This window comes from Carettochelys insculpta, chromosome 30 (genome assembly GCF_033958435.1).
Source record: "Carettochelys insculpta isolate YL-2023 chromosome 30, ASM3395843v1, whole genome shotgun sequence".
Taxonomy (NCBI): Eukaryota; Metazoa; Chordata; order Testudines; family Carettochelyidae; genus Carettochelys; species Carettochelys insculpta.
In genome coordinates, this window is record NC_134166.1 from 13,668,747 (window position 1) to 13,685,000 (window position 16,254).

General features: G+C 62.4%; 2 protein-coding genes across 2 annotated transcripts; both read left to right on the forward strand.

The window, feature by feature from the left end:
- The first annotated feature begins 173 nt into the window (after positions 1 to 173).
- LOC142004053 (protein NKG7-like) lies at positions 174 to 1,630 on the forward strand. Its single transcript, XM_074981475.1, has 5 exons — positions 174 to 208; positions 382 to 602; positions 832 to 978; positions 1,147 to 1,281; positions 1,590 to 1,630. Exons 1-5 carry the CDS (start codon positions 174 to 176, stop codon positions 1,628 to 1,630), a joined length of 579 nt encoding a protein of 192 aa, XP_074837576.1.
- An 8,195-nt stretch (positions 1,631 to 9,825) lies between these two features.
- On the forward strand, positions 9,826 to 11,839 carry LOC142004054 (protein NKG7-like). The gene is made up of 5 exons (XM_074981476.1): positions 9,826 to 9,883; positions 10,393 to 10,596; positions 10,982 to 11,128; positions 11,288 to 11,416; positions 11,793 to 11,839. Exons 1-5 carry the CDS (start codon positions 9,826 to 9,828, stop codon positions 11,837 to 11,839), a joined length of 585 nt encoding a protein of 194 aa, XP_074837577.1.
- Positions 11,840 to 16,254: the final 4,415 nt, after the last annotated feature.

The window sequence follows — 16,254 nt, forward strand, 5'->3', positions numbered from 1 at the left end:
AATTTAACTGAGTCCCTTAGGCAGCCCAGAGCCCCCACAGCCCTGTCCAGCCATCCCCAAACACCCGCACACCCATCTCCTGCACTCCTCCATCCATCCGCACATGCATCCCAGCCAGCCTGTGAGCTGGCCTGGTGGGGGTGGGGCTGGGGTCCCCAGTCGGGGGAGGTTCCATGGCAGTTGCTGACCCAGAGAGGCTGGTGTCTGGGTAAGGACAACCCCAGAACCCCTCCATTTACCCCCCATCTCCTTTCACGCCCCCAGCCCTGTCCTTCCCAGACACTCCCACACACCCTCATGGGTCCCTCCAGCTCCCAGCTCTGTCCCGACTCAGCGACCCGAGCCAGGATTTCCCCCTCACCCTCATTCTCCCCAACCCAGGTGCGCCCCGGATCCCGGCACTGGCCCCCGCCCCTCGGCTCCCCCCACCAGGCTGCGTCTCCAGGTCTCCTGCGCCGCCCTGGCCATGCTCAGCCTTCTGCTGCTGTTGGCCGCCCTGGGCTCCGACCACTGGCTGGAGGCCAGAAGCGACGTCTTCATCCACTCTGGGCTCTGGAAGATCTGTGTGAATTCAATGTGCGTTATGCCCATGAAACTGCCAGGTGAGGGCAGCTGGCGCCACCCAGGAACCTGCTGCTGCCCCCAGCCAGCTGTGGCGGGGGAGTGGGGAGGGGTGGGGGCTGGAAGCCAGGATGCCTGGGTTCTCTCTGCAGTGCACGGACGGGAGTGGGGTCTAGGGGTTAGAGCCGGGTGGGGGCTGGGAGCCCAGACACCTGGGTTCTATTGCGTTTGCTGGAGGGTTCACTGCCCTGTGCACCCTGGTCTCCTCAGATTACATTGAGGCCACCAAGCTATTCCTGATGCTGGGCCTCCTGGAGGGGCTGCTCTCTGCCTTCACCCTCCTGACCTGGCTCTGCGGCCCCAGCTTCAGATCTGTGCCCCTCCTCACAGTCTCTGCCGTGGGCAGCTTCAGCGCAGGTACCTCCCATGGGAATTCCTCCCCTCCCCCCCACACTACCTCAGGGCCTGTGGATCCCCTGCACCCCCAGGCGCCCGCTGTGGGGCCTGGCAGCTCCCCCTGGGGGTGGGATGGGGACTGTGCCAGGAGGCACTAAGGGGCGTCTGTGCTGCTCGCTTTGGCCCTAGGTTTCTGCACCATGATCGCCATGGCCGTGTTCACCAGCCAGTTTGCTGAACTCGTAGAGATCACATGGCCCCACCTCTCCTTTGGCTGGTCCTTGGGCCTCGGCTGGGCCTCCGTCCCCCTCTTCCTGCTCAGCGGTGAGCTGGGGGGGACATTGCAAATGCAGCCACCTCTGGGCTCGGGTGGCTTATACAGGGGGCTGGCTCACCTGGCACTGAGATGCAGACGCCTGTGGGCCAGGGCAGCTGGGGAATGGCCACACAATGCTGTACGGGGATGGCTTGCCTGGACTGAGATGCAGCCACCTCTGGGGAGGGGCAGCTGGAGAACAGCCACCCATAACACCACAAGGGAACAGCTTGCCTGGGCAGCTGGGGCCTAGTGGATGTTGATCCCATCAGCGCCGTTGCCATTCCAGGCTCATTTTCTCTCCCCTCTGTCTCAGGCGGGGTGACGCTGCTGGCCCAGGAATCCAGCTCCATCTGAGGACGAGCCTGGAGCTGCCCATCAGGGACGGAGCTGGGAGATGCCAGGGATTGTCATGGGGCTGATTTCCCCCAACAGCCCAGAGAGAGAAAGAGAGAGAGAGAGTGTGTGTGTGTGTGTCCCTGCTGCCCCTGCTGGTGTGGTTGAGCCCTGCACTGTGTGTGTGTGGTGGGAAAAGTCCCTGCTGCCCCCTGTGGTAGGGCTGAACCCTGCACTGTGTGTGTCTCTCACCCGATGCAGCTCCTCCTCCCCCAGCCTCTAGCTGCTCCGGCTGGGACACCCCCACATCCCAGCCCCTCCCTTTGGGATCCTGCCAATTTTCCTTTCGGAGGCATTCATCCCCGAGCAGCAAGTCTGGTGATTTCCAGGCACCTGGGCTGGAGGGGGCAATCAGCGGGGATGACAGCTGCCATGGGCCAGGGCAAGGTGGCAGGGGGGCCTGGCTCTGTAGCCCAGAAAAGGCGAGGCTGGGGTGTAAGGGGCGGGGCCAGTGATGTAAGGGGTGGGGGCAGGGAAAAAGGCGGGGCCAGGGGCATAAGGGGCAGGGCCACGGATATAAGGGGTGAGGGCAGGGAAAAAGGCAGGGCCGGGGCATATGGGCAGGGCCAGGGATGTCAGGGGAGGGGGCGGGGATGCAAGGGGTGGCGCCAGTGATGCAAGGGGTGAAGCCAAGGGCTGTCAGCTCTCAGCGCCACCCCAATGGCGGCTCTCAGCCTGGCCCTCACAGCCAGGCACAGCTGGAGCAGTGTTGCTGCAGCACTTCCAAGGGGCCTGGAGCTCCACCACTGCCAATGCCAAAGTAGCCGCAGTGTCGGCCGGCGCTCCGGGCCCCTTGGAAATGCCAAGCTGAGGGGCAACTGCCCTCCCCCCCAACCATTGGCAGGCCTGGGGCAGCATGTGACCTGTGCTCCCCCCATGTCCCCATGCAAACCTGCAGAACTCCTCAGCCTTCCTCCTCCCTGCACATTTTGGACAAAAACTGACACCTTGCTCGTACCCAGGAGAAAGGATTTTGTCACCTGCAGATTCCAGGGAGCGGCTCAAGCTGATACTGAGGCAGGTTTCCCAAACACACTGAGCTCACTGTTTGCTGGAAGCTCCATAAACCATGGAGTGCTCAGGGAGGGGGCAATTCCAGGCCACTGTTACGAGAAAATGAGTGACTGTAATAAAACAGGGATGATGTTGCAAGGACTTTGCTATTATTTGCTGGGTTTTGCTGCCTGCAGTTCTTGGTGGCTGTTGGAGCTGCAGGGCTGGGACGTGCAGCGGGGGCGCAGGATACCAAGGTACAAATAGCTATTAGCAGGAACATGTCGCTATCTGGGGCTTCTGCAGCAGGTGGCTGCACAGAAATACTTCCCTGCCCTGCACTAAGAGCAGGAGGAGCAGCTTCCCTTTCACGCGTCACTGGGCGATTGTGGGGCTAGAGAGGACAAAGACAGCCAGCCCACGGCATGGTAGGATACTGGAGGACTGCTGGGTCATGTCTCAAGCGGGGACGTGTCCACATGAAAAAGCACCAGTGCTGGGACCCTCAGCTGGGACCCTGCCAGGCCCTGGTTTAGAGCCATTTCCGTGTGGACAGGAGGGGGTTTGAACGTGGGCTCCGGAGCAGTCCTGTGGCCTACACAGAGCATGCAGCCGTGCAGGCCGCTGCTGTATTTGGAGCACCAATTTTTCCCCTGCCCCCAGGCTGCAGCTGCGTATGCCCACCCTCCTAGCCCAGTCCCCTGAGTGTTCTGCCCCTTGGCTCTGTCTCCAGCCCCACAGCCCAATCCGCTGGTCCCTCCAGCCCCTGCTGTGCCTGCCCCCCAGCTCCCACAGCCCTGAGCACAGCCCCACCTCACTGCAGAGTGGCTGCCCTGCCCCCCAGTGGGGGGAGGTGCTCGGGCTGCCTAGGGCACAGGACGCCCCCCCGCTGGGCTCACGTGGTCGTGTAGCCACAAAGGCCCCAAGTGCATCCCCACTAGCCAGAGCAGACCTCCCGGAAGAGCCCCCCACCTTGCGTTAACCACTGCCCACCAGGGCGAGTTCCTCCTCCCCAGCCACAGCACCCTCTGCACTGCCTCATCCCCACCACCTTCTAAATCGGAGATGGAGCTCCGGTCCGGATCAGCCCCGCTCCCACTGCCAGCCAGTCGGTGCCTGCACATGAAGAGCAGCTTGACTGGGGCTCGGCGGTGTAACAGGACAGCTGGAAGCAGAGGGAAGCCGCACCACTGAGAGTGACTCAGCCCCGCCCTTGTGTCTCCTTCCCTGGGAGACCAGGCCCGGGAGGTGATACCTGTCACTGCTCTAACCTCTGCTGGTGGGAGGGACAAGCTGTGGGGGTGCCAGGAGGTCTCCTGCAGGGCAGGAACAGGTGCTCAGCACTCTCCAGCTCAGAGCAGGATGGGGCAGATAGTTTGGAGCGAGGAGTTCAGATGTAGGATGGGTGCGCTGATGGCTGGAGAACTGTTCTCAGAGGGACGTTAGCAACGGTTCAGTCACGCAGCAAGGGCACAACATGTGGGGCTCCGCAGGGGTCGGGTTTGGGACCAGTTCTGCTCATCAGTGATTCAGATGCCGGCATACAGAGGATGCTAATCACCTTTGTGGATGATGCCGAGCTGGGAGAAGTTGCAAGTGACTTGGAGGACAGGGTCAGGATTCAAAATGATCTGGACGAACTGGAGAAATGGTCTGGGGCCAATGGGATGATGTTCAATAGGAACGAATGCAAAGTACTGCAGTCAGGGAGGAACAGTCAGTTTCACACGGACAGACTGGGAAGGGCTCCTTAGGAAGGGGGGCTGCAGGCAGGGATCCAGGGGTCAGAGTGGGCCACAAGTTAAATACGAGTCAGCAGTGTGACACTGTTGCAAAAAGATCCAACCTGATTCTGAGCTGCATTAACAGGAGTGTTGTGAGCAAGGCATGAGAGGTCATTCTTCTGCTCTGCTCAGCACTAATCAGGCCTCACCTGGAGTGTTGGGTCCAGTTGTGGGCACCACATTTCACGAAAGAGGTGGAGAAATTGGAGACGGTCCAGAGAAGAGCAACACAAATGATGGAAGTTCTAGAGAACATGAGCTGGGCGGGACGACTGCAAGAACTGGGCTTGTTTAGTTTAGAAGAGAGAAGGCGGAGAGGGGACGTGATAACAGTTGACAAGTACCTCAAAGAGGGTCACAAGGAGGAGGAGGAAATTATTCTCCTTGGCCTCTGAGGACAGGACAAGGAGCAATGGGCTTAACTGCAGCCAGGGAGGTTTAGGTTGGACATGAGGAAAAACTTCCTGTCCGGGTGGTTAAACACTGGAATCAATCGCCTGGGGAGGATGTGGAATCTCCTTCGCCGGAGGTATTGAAGCGTAGATGGGCGTCCATCAGGGATGGGCTAGGGACTCAGACGGTGCTTGGTCTCAATGGCCTTGTAGCCAGACAACCCCCTCCCCCTTCTCTCACTGTAACTACTTCAAGGCACAGATGTGCTGAGTCGTTGAAATCACAGGAAGCCAGAAGAATAGACAAAGGGGATGACAGGCTGATCCCGGAGCTGGGGGCCTCGGGCTACCCTTGAACAGTACTGATAAGTGATACGCCCACATAATGTTCCAGGAGAGGAATCCTGCGCCCCTGTGAAAAGAATGTTCTGTCTTAATGATTCGGCTAACGTTCGGCTACCTTCACCGAACAAATGCAAAGTCATCTAGTAACCGTCTTTTGAGACTGGCGTCACTGAGACGTACCATCACAACTGGTGTTCAGGAAGATGTGTACATGACCCAAGGGGTATAAAGTAGGGCCTAGCAGCAGCCATGAGCTGAGCTGCAATCGCCTGATCTGCTGGTCAGGACGGGCCTTTGCCTCCCAGGGTAAGGGGACACCCTTCTTGTACTCTTCTTCCCGAGGGATTGAATGACAGACGCTGGCAACGCCGGAGTCGGACGATGCAGGGGTGAGAATTATACCTGCTAGGTATTATTTCTGTGTGCATTTAATAGGTTAAGTGTCGGTGGTGGTGTTGTAACTAAAGTTAAATTGTAACTCAAGTTAAGTTTAATAATCTAAATTACCTGTAAGCTCACGCCTCTTACGTGCTAAACTCTTCACTGTAATAAATCATAGTAAACACTACTCTCAGCTTGAGTCCTCCAGTGATTGCATGGAGCTGTACACAACCAACGAACCCTAGCCGGCTTCTGGCTAATTAACCCCTTAGGGTCAGTGGTGCGAATGTGCTGGAAACTGGGCATTGAGTTTGGCTGCCTGCCAAGGGGCAAACTCCTGGGGCATCTGTCAGCCACCCTGGCTGCCCGCTGCAAAGAGACAGTCTGTCCTAGCAGTTAAAGACTCGGCTGTAAAAGGGACTAGGCACTAAGCACAACCCTGATAAGATATTCCATCGGCTGAGAGGCCTCTTGAGGTCCCTTTCAACTCTAAGGTTCTTTGTGTTTCAAGAGCTGCTCGAAGGCAAAGTGGCCAGTGAACATCTCTGCAGTCATTGGCAGGTGGGGTGGGGTGGGGGGGAGTTAGGGGGTGACAGGTTGTTGTGATAAGCCATAGATCCAACCCGCCTGTGGAGCCCCGGATTATTCGTGTCTCTCCGGGCGAGGTGCTGAAGGCCCTGGCTGTTCTGTGGAAGGCCCGGCGCAGGGGAGGGCAGCTTCGGAGCAGACGCCTGACAAGGTGGTTTTCGCCCAGGGAATGTGGGGATTCATCTTTGGTCATTTGTCTCCACTGCTCTATTGGGGCTCATGGGGTGGTCTGGCTTCACCCACGCTGCTGTGATGGGCATCTAGCGCCCTGGAGGAGATGCCACATAGCATGCTGGGAGCGGACAGAACCCAAGGGTGCCCAAGGTGTGCTGGGGTGGGGGTGTCACTTGCTGCAGCTGGGGAGACACAGCTGCATGTTTAGCATCTGTTCTGGTCGGGTCTGGTGCTGCTTAGGGTGGGTGAGTGCTGGCCTGTGGGGAGCTTGCCCCAAAGAGGGGTCTGTCCATCCATCCATCCACCCACCCACCCATCCATCCACCCCTCCATCCATCCATCCATTCGTCCATCCACCCACCCCTCCATCCATCCATCCATCCGTCCATCCACCCGTCCATCCACGCACCCTTCCATCCATCCATCCACTGCTCTGTCCATCCATCCATCCACCCACCCAACCACCCATCCATCCACCCACCCAACCATCCACCCCTCCGTCCATCCATCCATCCGTCCATCCACCCACCCATCCCTGTGTGAGGATACTGGAGTTTTACACTAAATATAAAACCATTTCTCAGAAGCAAAAAGTCCTGTGGCACCTTAGAGACTAACAGATATTTTGGAGCATAAACTTTCGTGGGCAAAGACCCACTTCATCAGATGCAGCTGATGAAGCAGATCTTTGCCCACCAAAGCTTATGCTCCAATAAATCTGTCAGTCTCTAAGGTGTCACAGGACTTCTCGCTGCTCTTGTGGATACCAACTGGCACTTACATCCATTTCTGTAACTACTGGATTGAATTTGTACCAAACCTTGTGCCAAGTGAGGCGTCCAGTGAAAGCTGATGATTCACTGAATCCCTTGATGCTGCTTGTATGTCTGGGCCACATTGGTACATGGCCTTATGGATACTGGCTCTGTGGCTGTATTAGAAATGTTCAGTGCTGGGATGCCCAGTGGAAGGTGGAGTCACCTCCCAGCCAGGGAAGGGGCTGAACAAGAAAAGCCTCATCAGAGCCCGACCCACATCTCAGGAATTGACTGAGACCTGTCAGCTGGGAATGTGCCCAGGGCAGGGTCCCACCACGTGACCTGATTGAGGGAGCACCACTGAGTACCTGCCTGGAAACACAGAACTTCCTGCCACGCATCTGTGAAGAGGATTTGGGCTGGGGCCATTGTGTCCTTCAGTCCTGAGACACAGTTCCAGCCTCCATCTCTGCTATGAACTGAGCCTGTACGGGCTGGGGGCCCGTCCCTCGGGGAGGTATTTCCAGAGCCTTTCAAGACAGCAGCTTTCACCATCCGCTGCGCCCTGCGCCGATAGCTGTAACTGATGTACGTCCTGGAACCACTCCAACGTTCCCCTCTCGCCCTCTTCTTGCTTTCTTTCTCTCTTTCTGCTGCAGACAAGTGGACAGCTGGTGCTGCCCTGGTGATGTATCTGTGGGCTCTGGGTCTTGGACTGCACCGTGAGAGCTGCACCCTGTAACTGTGGGGGGGGGAAAGGCAAAGAGCCCCAGCAAGAGACTTGGTTCTGTAGCGTATGGGGCTGCTATCTTGTTAAAGGGGTTTGTCTCTCCCTTGCTTAGATATACTGCATCTGTCACTGTGAACTTGGCGTAGGTTCTTGTTATTAAGTGGGGAGTGCCTGTGTGAGTCAGGCTGGATGTCTGAGGCAAGCAGCAGCTCCCAGTGGCTAAGGATGACCCTGGGGCTACAACTGGCAGGTAACACCTCTGCCTGAACAAAGAGCAGGGAGGAGCTGAGCTGGGTTTTGAATCGGGGGTGGGAAAGAGGCTAGGAAAAGGGAGAGCTGGAAGGCAGCCAGCCGGAGGAGGGGGAAGCTACACCCCAGAGGGGCACCCCTCGGGGTCTTCCCCCCAGGACAGGTTGGAAGGACTGTCTCTGGCTGCTATGCTGTCGCTTCTGTGAGAAACTGGACATCTGTTGCCTAATCAACCTGCTGTTGTACCTGCTGAGTGAGAGTCTCTCCTGCCAGCGGACGGGGTGCAGTGCAGGGGGACCCCTGAACCCCATCACAGCGTGTGGGGGGGGGAGAACTGCCTTACAGGCACCCAGCAAGTGGGGTGAAATTGTCCTAGGCCACTAGGTGGGGGCTCGAGCCGGTTGGTTGTATCCTTGACAGGAAACCCCTAAGAGCTGAACCCGGCCTTCCGGCATTAATAGAAGGGTTCCATTTCTTCCTTTCTTATTAACCCATTCGATGTTCGACTCTAAAGGACCAGCCCAGTGAGCTGAGCTGGGGGAGATCTGAGTCCAGACTGACCTGGGACTGGGGCTGGTCCCTTCGGGGGCTGGAAGAATCCGGGTGGATTTGGTGAAACTGGTTTACACGACCTCTCACCGGAGTTAGAGGGTTCCTGGTTTGAGCACCAAAGCTGGGGGGCAGCCTGTGGGACTGGCTGGTGTGACCCCTCGCCGGCCAGGAAGGCAGCAGAGGTGATTTGGTGACTGCTTTGGTGCCTCGGAGACGAGGGAGCCGCAGCCGGGGCTGGAAGTGACCTGGCCTTGGGCAATTTGGCCAGGTTTGGTTCTCTCAGCTGTGCCCAGAAACCTGTAGGCTACGCCCCGTGCGCCCTCCCCCGCTGTCCAGCCACCTGGACATGCACTGGGGGAGGGATCTGAGCCTGGCATGAGCGTCTCCCACCCCACCTGCACCCTGCCCTGGATCCCCACAGCGGGAATCAAAACCGAAAGGGAGACGGGGGGGGAAGCTAACACCGAGGGCAGCCTTGACTCAGCAATTGTGCGGGTGAAACTGCCACCTCTGCCAGGCAGGGTGAACAATTCCCCTCTTGTGCGGGGATTGAAAAACCTGTTCCCAGCTCCTCCTGACTCATTTCTCCTCAGGGACATATCCCCCCCGCCCAAACCCCCCACGCCCCCTGCACTCCAGGGTTCTCTCCAGCTCCAGGAGGGCAGCAGGGCCTAGTGGTTATTGGGCAGGGGCTGGGAGTCAGGACTCCTGGGGGCACTGGGGTGTCCTGTGCCCAGGGGGGTTGGGTGTCTCCAGGGGAGCCAGGAAGGAGGGGAGGGGCCAGGTAGGGGTGTGGCCAGGGCCAGGGCCAGGGCCGGGGGTGGGAGGGGAAGATGCCTTGGTGGGGGAGGACTGGGAGGAGAAGGGGGCAGTGATGGGACTTTGCCCCTTCCCCACCCCGCCTTGCCCAGGCACCAGCCCAGGTATAAGGGGCGACAGCCAAGCCCAGGGGCTCCGTGCAGCGCAGAGATCAGAGCAGTCGGACCCTTCAGGGCGGAGGTGGCAGACAGCAGGTGAGGGGGGATCGGGAGGGATCCTTCAGCACAGTCCCCTGGATGTGGCCCCAGCCAGAGAGACTCCGGGTCCGTCCGTCCGTCCGCCCGTCTCTTCGTCCATGCACCCTCCTCCCACAGCCCAGTTCTAGCTGTGCTGCTGGGGCCGGTGGCTGGGACAGGGGCGCTGGTGGTGCTGGGCTGGACGGGGCTGCAGCATGGGGAGGCGGCTGAACCGGCAGAGCCGCGGCGGGAGGAAGGGCTGGGAGCCGGCTGGTGCAGAGCCGGCCACCACAGTGGGGCTCTTGAGGCCCTGACACAGAGAGAGCTGACACCCCAGAGCCCTGCCCCAGCCCCCATGTGCCCCATCTCCAGCCCTGCAGAGAAGAACCGGCTGGTGGGGAGGTCCCTTCCTGACCGCTGCTGGCAGCCACCTGCGACCTTGGAGCATGAGGGTTAGGACCGGACGCCTGCAGCGCTGCCTCTCACCGCGGGCTTCACCGGCACAGCCGGGCGTGGGGAAGCCGGGGCTGTCCGCTGCACCCAGCAGAGCGATTCCCGGCGTCCCACTGCCCAGGCTGTGCTGGGTGTGGCGAGGGCGGTGCAGGGCCCAGAGGAGCCAGCGGCAGCTCCTGACTTGGTTTTCAACAGCTGTCAGGTCCCGTCTGTCTCTGCCCTGCGGAGCTGAGACCCGTCCACTGCCCCCGTCTCCGTGGGACTCAGCCCCAGCCTGTGGCTGGGGCTCTGGGGCCCCGTTTCCCATCTCGCTCTTCCTCACCTGCCAGGCACCTCCCAGATCCTGGCTCCTCGGCCCCCAGCTCCCGCCGCAATGCTGCTACTCCGGATCACCAGCACCATCCTGAGTCTGCTCAGCCTCCTGCTGCTGCTGCTCGCGCTGGGTGCCGACTACTGGCTGACGAGCAGTGGGTTCCATATGGGGCTTTGGAAGACCTGCACCACAAGTTGTACACAAAATCCGATAACACCAGGTAAGGGCAGGCGGCTGTGCCAGGAAACCCACCTGTGCCACCAGCCAGCCCCACTGGACGAGCCAGGACTCCTGGGTTCTTTCCCCAGTTCCCAGTGGGGGTGGGGTCTAGTGGTGAGAGCAGGGGAGGACCAGGGGCTGGGTTCCAGGACTCCTGGGTTCTTTCCCCAGTTCCCAGTGGGGGTGGGGTCCAGTGGTGAGAGCAGGGGAGGACCAGGGCCTGGGTTCCAGGACTCCTGGGTTCTTTCCCCAGTTCCCAGTGGGGGTGGGGTCTAGTGGTGAGAGCAGGGGAGGACCAGGGGCTGGGTTCCAGGACTCCTGGGCTCTATTTGAGTTTGCTGCCGGGTTCTTCTCCAGGTGAGCCCGGGTCTCTCTCGTCTTTCCAGATTACTTTGACGCCACCAGGGCTTTCCTGTTCCTGGGGATGTTCGCTGGGTTCGCCTCCAGCATCACTCTTGTCGCCTCGTTCTTCCGCTCCCACCTCGGCCCCGTGTCCCTGAGCCTGGTCTCTGCTGTGGGCAGCTTCAGTGCAGGTACCGCGCCCACGGGGCCTCTGCCCCCACACTACCCCCAGCCCCGCAAGCCGGGCGCCCACCCAGCAGGACCCTGCTCTGGGTGCTGGCAGCTCCCCCGGGGGCTGGGCTGGGGCAGAGCCACACTAAGAGGTATCTGTGCTGTTCCCTTTGCCCTAGGGCTGTGCGCCATGATCGCCATGGCCGTGTTCACAGGAGAAACTGCAGCTCATGAGACTCTAAGCCAATTAACCCTCGGCTGGTCCTTCGGCCTCGGCTGGGCCTCCTTCCCCCTCTTCCTCCTCACTGGTGAGTGCGGCCCTGGGAGACGGTACCTGGGCAGCCCTCAACTGGCGCTCAGAATCGGCCACCTCTGGGGTGGAGCCCGGGGCAAGTGTGTGCACACAGGAAGCAGCAGCCCCCAGAAGCTGGGCACATGGACGGCGGCTGCTCAGCAGCGATTCACAAACCGCCCAGCTGATCAGCAGCACCCACAGCCGGCAGCGTGTGTTCCCACTGCTGGTGCACCTCGGCGCATGCCTCAGTGCGGCTGACAACATTTATTCCGCACGTGGCTGGCGGCGACGGGCGGGGACACCGCTGGGACCTCGCCCTGGCGCTGAGATGCGCCCGTCTCTGGGGTGGTACCGACGGTGCTGAAGCCAAGTCCCTCCTCTCCCCCTAGGTGCGATGATACTGTTCATCCCGAAACCGACCTCCGGCTTAGCCTGAGGTTGCACCTCCCGCAGGGGGCCGGATGGAGCCTGGCGCAAGCGGCGGAGAGACGAGTGTGTAGCCGGGCCTCTCCCTGCCCCCTCCAGCGGGGCCCCCCCCCTTCCTTTGGCATCCCACTGACGTTCTCATAAAGGGGGGGCCGTCCCCAAGCGTCACACCGGGGGATTCACTGCTGCCTGTCTGGTGTCTGAACAGGAGCCAGGACACTTGGGTTCTGGCCCCAGCTCCGGAAGAGCAGTGGGGTGTAGTGGTTGGAGCAGAGGGGGCTGGGAGTGAGGACTCCTGGGTTCTGTCCCGGCTCTGGGAGGGGAGTGGGGTCTCGTGGTTGGAGTGGGGTAGCCAGGACTCCTGGGTTCTGTCTGCCAGGAGGGCTGTAGCAGAGGGAGGACAGAGGGTAGAACCCCAGCCCTGGTGAGGGGCAGGGTGAGGCTGAGCCAGGAGCCAGCCCTGCGGGTCGGTGGTTCCCCACGCAGAGCTGGCGCTGGGCAAAGGGAACCTGACGGCACCGGCTTGGCCCAGCGTGAGACTCCCTTGAGCCTCTGGGGTATCTCAGATGTTGGCTGACCCCACAGGCTCTCTCCCCTGGTGCTCTGGGGCCTCCCAGGAGTGTCTGGGTTGCGGACACCTGAGCCGGGGGGGTCCCATCTGACTCCGCCGACTCCCCGACCCAGCTGATCTCGTCTCCAGGAAGCACTGGGTGTCTCTGCGCTGGACAGGACTGCAGAGCTGGGCTCCTGCTGGCCACGGGGCCCCCCACACCTGGAATGGCCCCACAGTCAGGTCGCTCCAGCTGCCTCCTGTCCCCCAGCTGTGCATCCGCAGGGCCCCAGCCCCATGGAGGGCTCCCGCCGGGGGGTCCGTTGGTGGCTGCTGAGGACCCAGCTTTTCCCGGGGGGCTCTAACCCTCCTGCTACCAGAACCAGGCAACGGGCAGCAGGGCAGCTCACATGGAAACAGCCCTGAAACATCTGGCCCTGCCCGGGGCGGCAGAACTGGGGGTGCCGTGGCCCCTGTTTTCCATATGGCTGAAGTTTGAGGGTAGGGTTGCCCTCAGGGCCAGCCTCAGCACAGCCCCCCATGAGCCCACCCCAGCCCCTCCTTGCTCACTGGGGCCACCCCCCAACGCCGCTTGAAGCTACTAAGAGCCTCCGAGGGAGCCAGGGTCACCGTGGCGGGGGGAGCAGACCCTCTCCTTACACTGGAATGGGGGGCTGGACCCACTGATGCAGCCCCTGGCCCATGTACCCACCCCCCCCCAGGTGAGGGCAGGCAGCTGGAGTCTCTGACCTCTCGAGGTCCCTCCCTGTTGTGGGGGTGGGTGATTCTAGGGGTGGGTAAAGATGAGGGGGGCCCTGGCGGGGTGAGTGGCTGGATGCACAAGCTCACACTTGCAGACACCGGCTGCCCAGGCACACACCTGCGAGCCCAGGGTCACAAGCTGGGCACCGGGGCACGAACTTCCTGCCTGGGTCTGGGTGATGTCATTTTTGGACAAGGCCTTGGGGGGCTGCACTTCTGGGGGCCTGGGGAGCTCTTTGCAGGGTCCCCATTAGCTCAGAGCCTGGGGTGCAGCCCCCAGAGCCCCTCTGGGACCCAGCCTTGTCTGCGCCCCCTCCCCCACTGCGCCTGCCCCAGGCCGTGCCCAGCCTCCGTCCCTGGCAGCCAGGCCTGGGCGGGCAGCAGAGGGGGTGCCCAGCAGGGCGGTCAGGCAGCTGACGTCTGCACAGAGCACTGCCAGGGAGCGGGCTGGGCATGGCCCGTGTGATCTGAGGCTGTTCTCTCCTGGGGACCCCAGGCCAACTGGGGGGGTTGCGGGGGCCGAGGGCCAGGAGCCTGCAACTTCTATCGCCTCTACGCACGAGTGTGCACAAAATCGCACGCGCCCTGCCCACGGGAGCCACAAACACTCGCACGAGCCCCCGGCGCCCCCACGGCCTCGTCTGAACACCAGCTCGCCCACAGCCGGGCTCGACTCTCACGCCAGCACCTGGGCAGAGGGCGGACACCCCTGTGTCTCCACAGCCAGGTGAGGGAGGGGCCCAGGGCGCCGTCTCTCGGGGAGATGGGCTGATGTCATCGCGGGAGAACCCAGCCCTGGTGCAGGGCGGGCAGGGCTACCTCCGTGCCTACGTGTGGCCGAGATTCTCTCCCTCACCGTCCTGGCACCATCCAGCCTCAGCTGGCGCAGGGTCCTGGCACCGCCCAGCAGCAGCTGGTGCAAGGTGCTAGCACCGCCCAGCCGCAGCTGGCGCAGGGTCCTGGCACCGCCCAGCAGCAGCTGGTGCAAGGTCCTGGCACCGCCCAGCCGCAGCTGGCACAGGGTCCTGGCATTGCCAAGTGGAATCCAGAGGGCAATGCTGCTGGCGGAGGGGGGTCTCCAGGCGCTGCTCCCCAGCGCAGGCAGAAGCGACTCACTCAGCAGGGAGCACAGATGGGTTCCGCGGCACCGGACCCAGCATGGCACAGACGTGGTGGCACAGGGGCCATCAGAGGACTGGACCCCATGACCTGTGAAGGTCCCTCCCAGGTCTACGAGCGACGTGTGTCTCCAGATGTTCCTATCATAACCCAGCTTGGGGAGGGCGGACGGGGGGGGGGTCCCCTCAACTGGGCCCTGCCCCCTTCAGCCCTCTCCAGCCAGACCCGACTGCCCCACCCCACCGCCCAGTGCCCATTCAGACCCCTCCTCCCGCCTCCGTCCAGTCCCCAGGGGAAGAAAGGGGTCTCCCCCTTGAGTAGGTCACAAACAGAAGGGAGGGCCCCGGCCTACGCGTGAGCCGGTGTCACACCGCCACTCCCCTCGCCACTATGCACTGACACTGGGCCGAGGGAAACTGAGGCAGGCGCCACGGGCTGTGGCAGGGCAGTCGGACACACCCGCAGCCCCAGCAGGGGAATGAAATCCCCACCCCACCCCCCGCCCCCGGCACCGCACCTGCTCCGTCGCAGAGGCCCTTCGGATGCGCCCCGCACTCCCAGGGGAGGGTGAGCAGCTGATTGTCACCCCCCCATCTTCTGCCCTCCCTGCCCCCAGGAGAGCGGCCCTGCCCAGCCAGGCTGCCTGACGGCTCTGTGCAGACCTGGTCTCTGCTTTGGTCCCGAATCCCTCGGGGTTAGGGACCTGCCTCTGCTGACAGCTGGGTGGGAGCTCTCCCCGGCAGGCAGGGCTGGCCCCGGCGCCCCAGCCTGGCACTAGGGGGGCTGGGAGACAGGGTAGGCTGGGGGTTATCCCCGGCAGGCAGGGCCGTCCTGTCCTGAGGGCTGTTAAAGGGCCATGTCTCCTCCAATGATCCCATAACAGCAGCTAGATCCTTAAAAGAAAGCTAGTGGATTTGCCCACAACGGGTCCTTGGGGGGCTCAGGAAAGGAGTGGGGGGTGCAGGAGTCAGAGCAGGGGGCTGGGAGGTGTGGGGAAGCTCAGGGGGGTGCGGAGCTCAGGGCAGGGGGCTGGGAGGTGTGGGGGAGCTCAGGGGGGTGCGGAGCTCAGGGCAGGGGGCTGGGAGGTGAGGGGGAGCTCAGAGGGGTGGGGAGCTCAGGGCAGGGGGCTGGGAGGTGTGGGGAAGCTCAGGGGGGTGCGGAGCTCAGGGCAGGGGGCTGGGAGGTATGGGGGAGCTCAGGGGGGTGCGGAGCTCAGGGCAGGGGGCTGGGAGGTGTGGGGGAGCTCAGGGGTGTGCGGAGCTCAGGGCAGGGGGCTGGGAGGTGTGGGGGAGCTCAGGGCAGGGGGCTGGGAGGTGAGGGGGAGCTCAGAGGAGTGGGGAGCTCAGGGCAGGGGGCTGGGAGGTGAGGGGGAGCTCAGGGGTGGGGAGCTCAGGGCAGGGGCTGGGAGGTTGGGGGAGCTCATGGGGGTGGGGAGCTCAGGGCAGGGGGCTGGGAGGTTGGGGGAGCTCAGGGGTGGGGAGCTCAGGGCAGGGGGCTGGGAGGTGTGGGGGAGCTCAGGGGTGGGGAGCTCAGGGCAGGGGGCTGGGAGGTGTGGGGGAGCTCAGGGGGGTGCGGAGCTCAGGGCAGGGGGCTGGGAGGTGCGGGGGAGCTCAGGGGTGGGGAGCTCAGGGCAGGGGGCTGGGAGGTGAGGGGGAGCTCAGAGGGGTGGGGAGCTCAGGGCAGGGGCTGGGAGGTTGGGGGAGCTCATGGGGGTGGGGAGCTCAGGGCAGGGGCTGGGAGGTGAGGGGGAGCTCAGAGGGGTGGGGAGCTCAGGGCAGGGGCTGGGAGGTGTGGGGGAGCTCAGGGCAGGGGGCTGGGAGGTGAGGGGGAGCTCAGGGGTGGGGAGCTCAGGGCAGGGGCTGGGAGGTTGGGGGAGCTCATGGGGGTGGGGAGCTCAGGGCAGGGGGCTGGGAGGTTGGGGGAGCTCATGGGGGTGGGGAGCTCAGGGCAGGGGCTGGGAGGTTGGGGGAGCTCATGGGGGTGGGGAGCTCAGG

Bases quoted from the DNA above. Each gene is read 5' to 3' on its own strand.
- LOC142004054 (XM_074981476.1), top strand. From the start codon at position 9,826: ATGGGGAGGCGGCTGAACCGGCAGAGCCGCGGCGGGAGGAAGGGCTGG. The intron at 9,884-10,392 runs GTGCAGAGCCGG...CTCACCTGCCAG, and splicing joins GAAGGGCTGGGAGCCGGCTG to GCACCTCCCAGATCCTGGCT. The intron at 11,129-11,287 runs GTACCGCGCCCA...CCTTTGCCCTAG, and splicing joins TGTGGGCAGCTTCAGTGCAG to GGCTGTGCGCCATGATCGCC.
- LOC142004053 (XM_074981475.1), top strand. From the start codon at position 174: ATGGCAGTTGCTGACCCAGAGAGGCTGGTGTCTGG. The intron at 979-1,146 runs GTACCTCCCATG...CTTTGGCCCTAG, and splicing joins CGTGGGCAGCTTCAGCGCAG to GTTTCTGCACCATGATCGCC. The intron at 1,282-1,589 runs GTGAGCTGGGGG...CCTCTGTCTCAG, and splicing joins CCCCCTCTTCCTGCTCAGCG to GCGGGGTGACGCTGCTGGCC.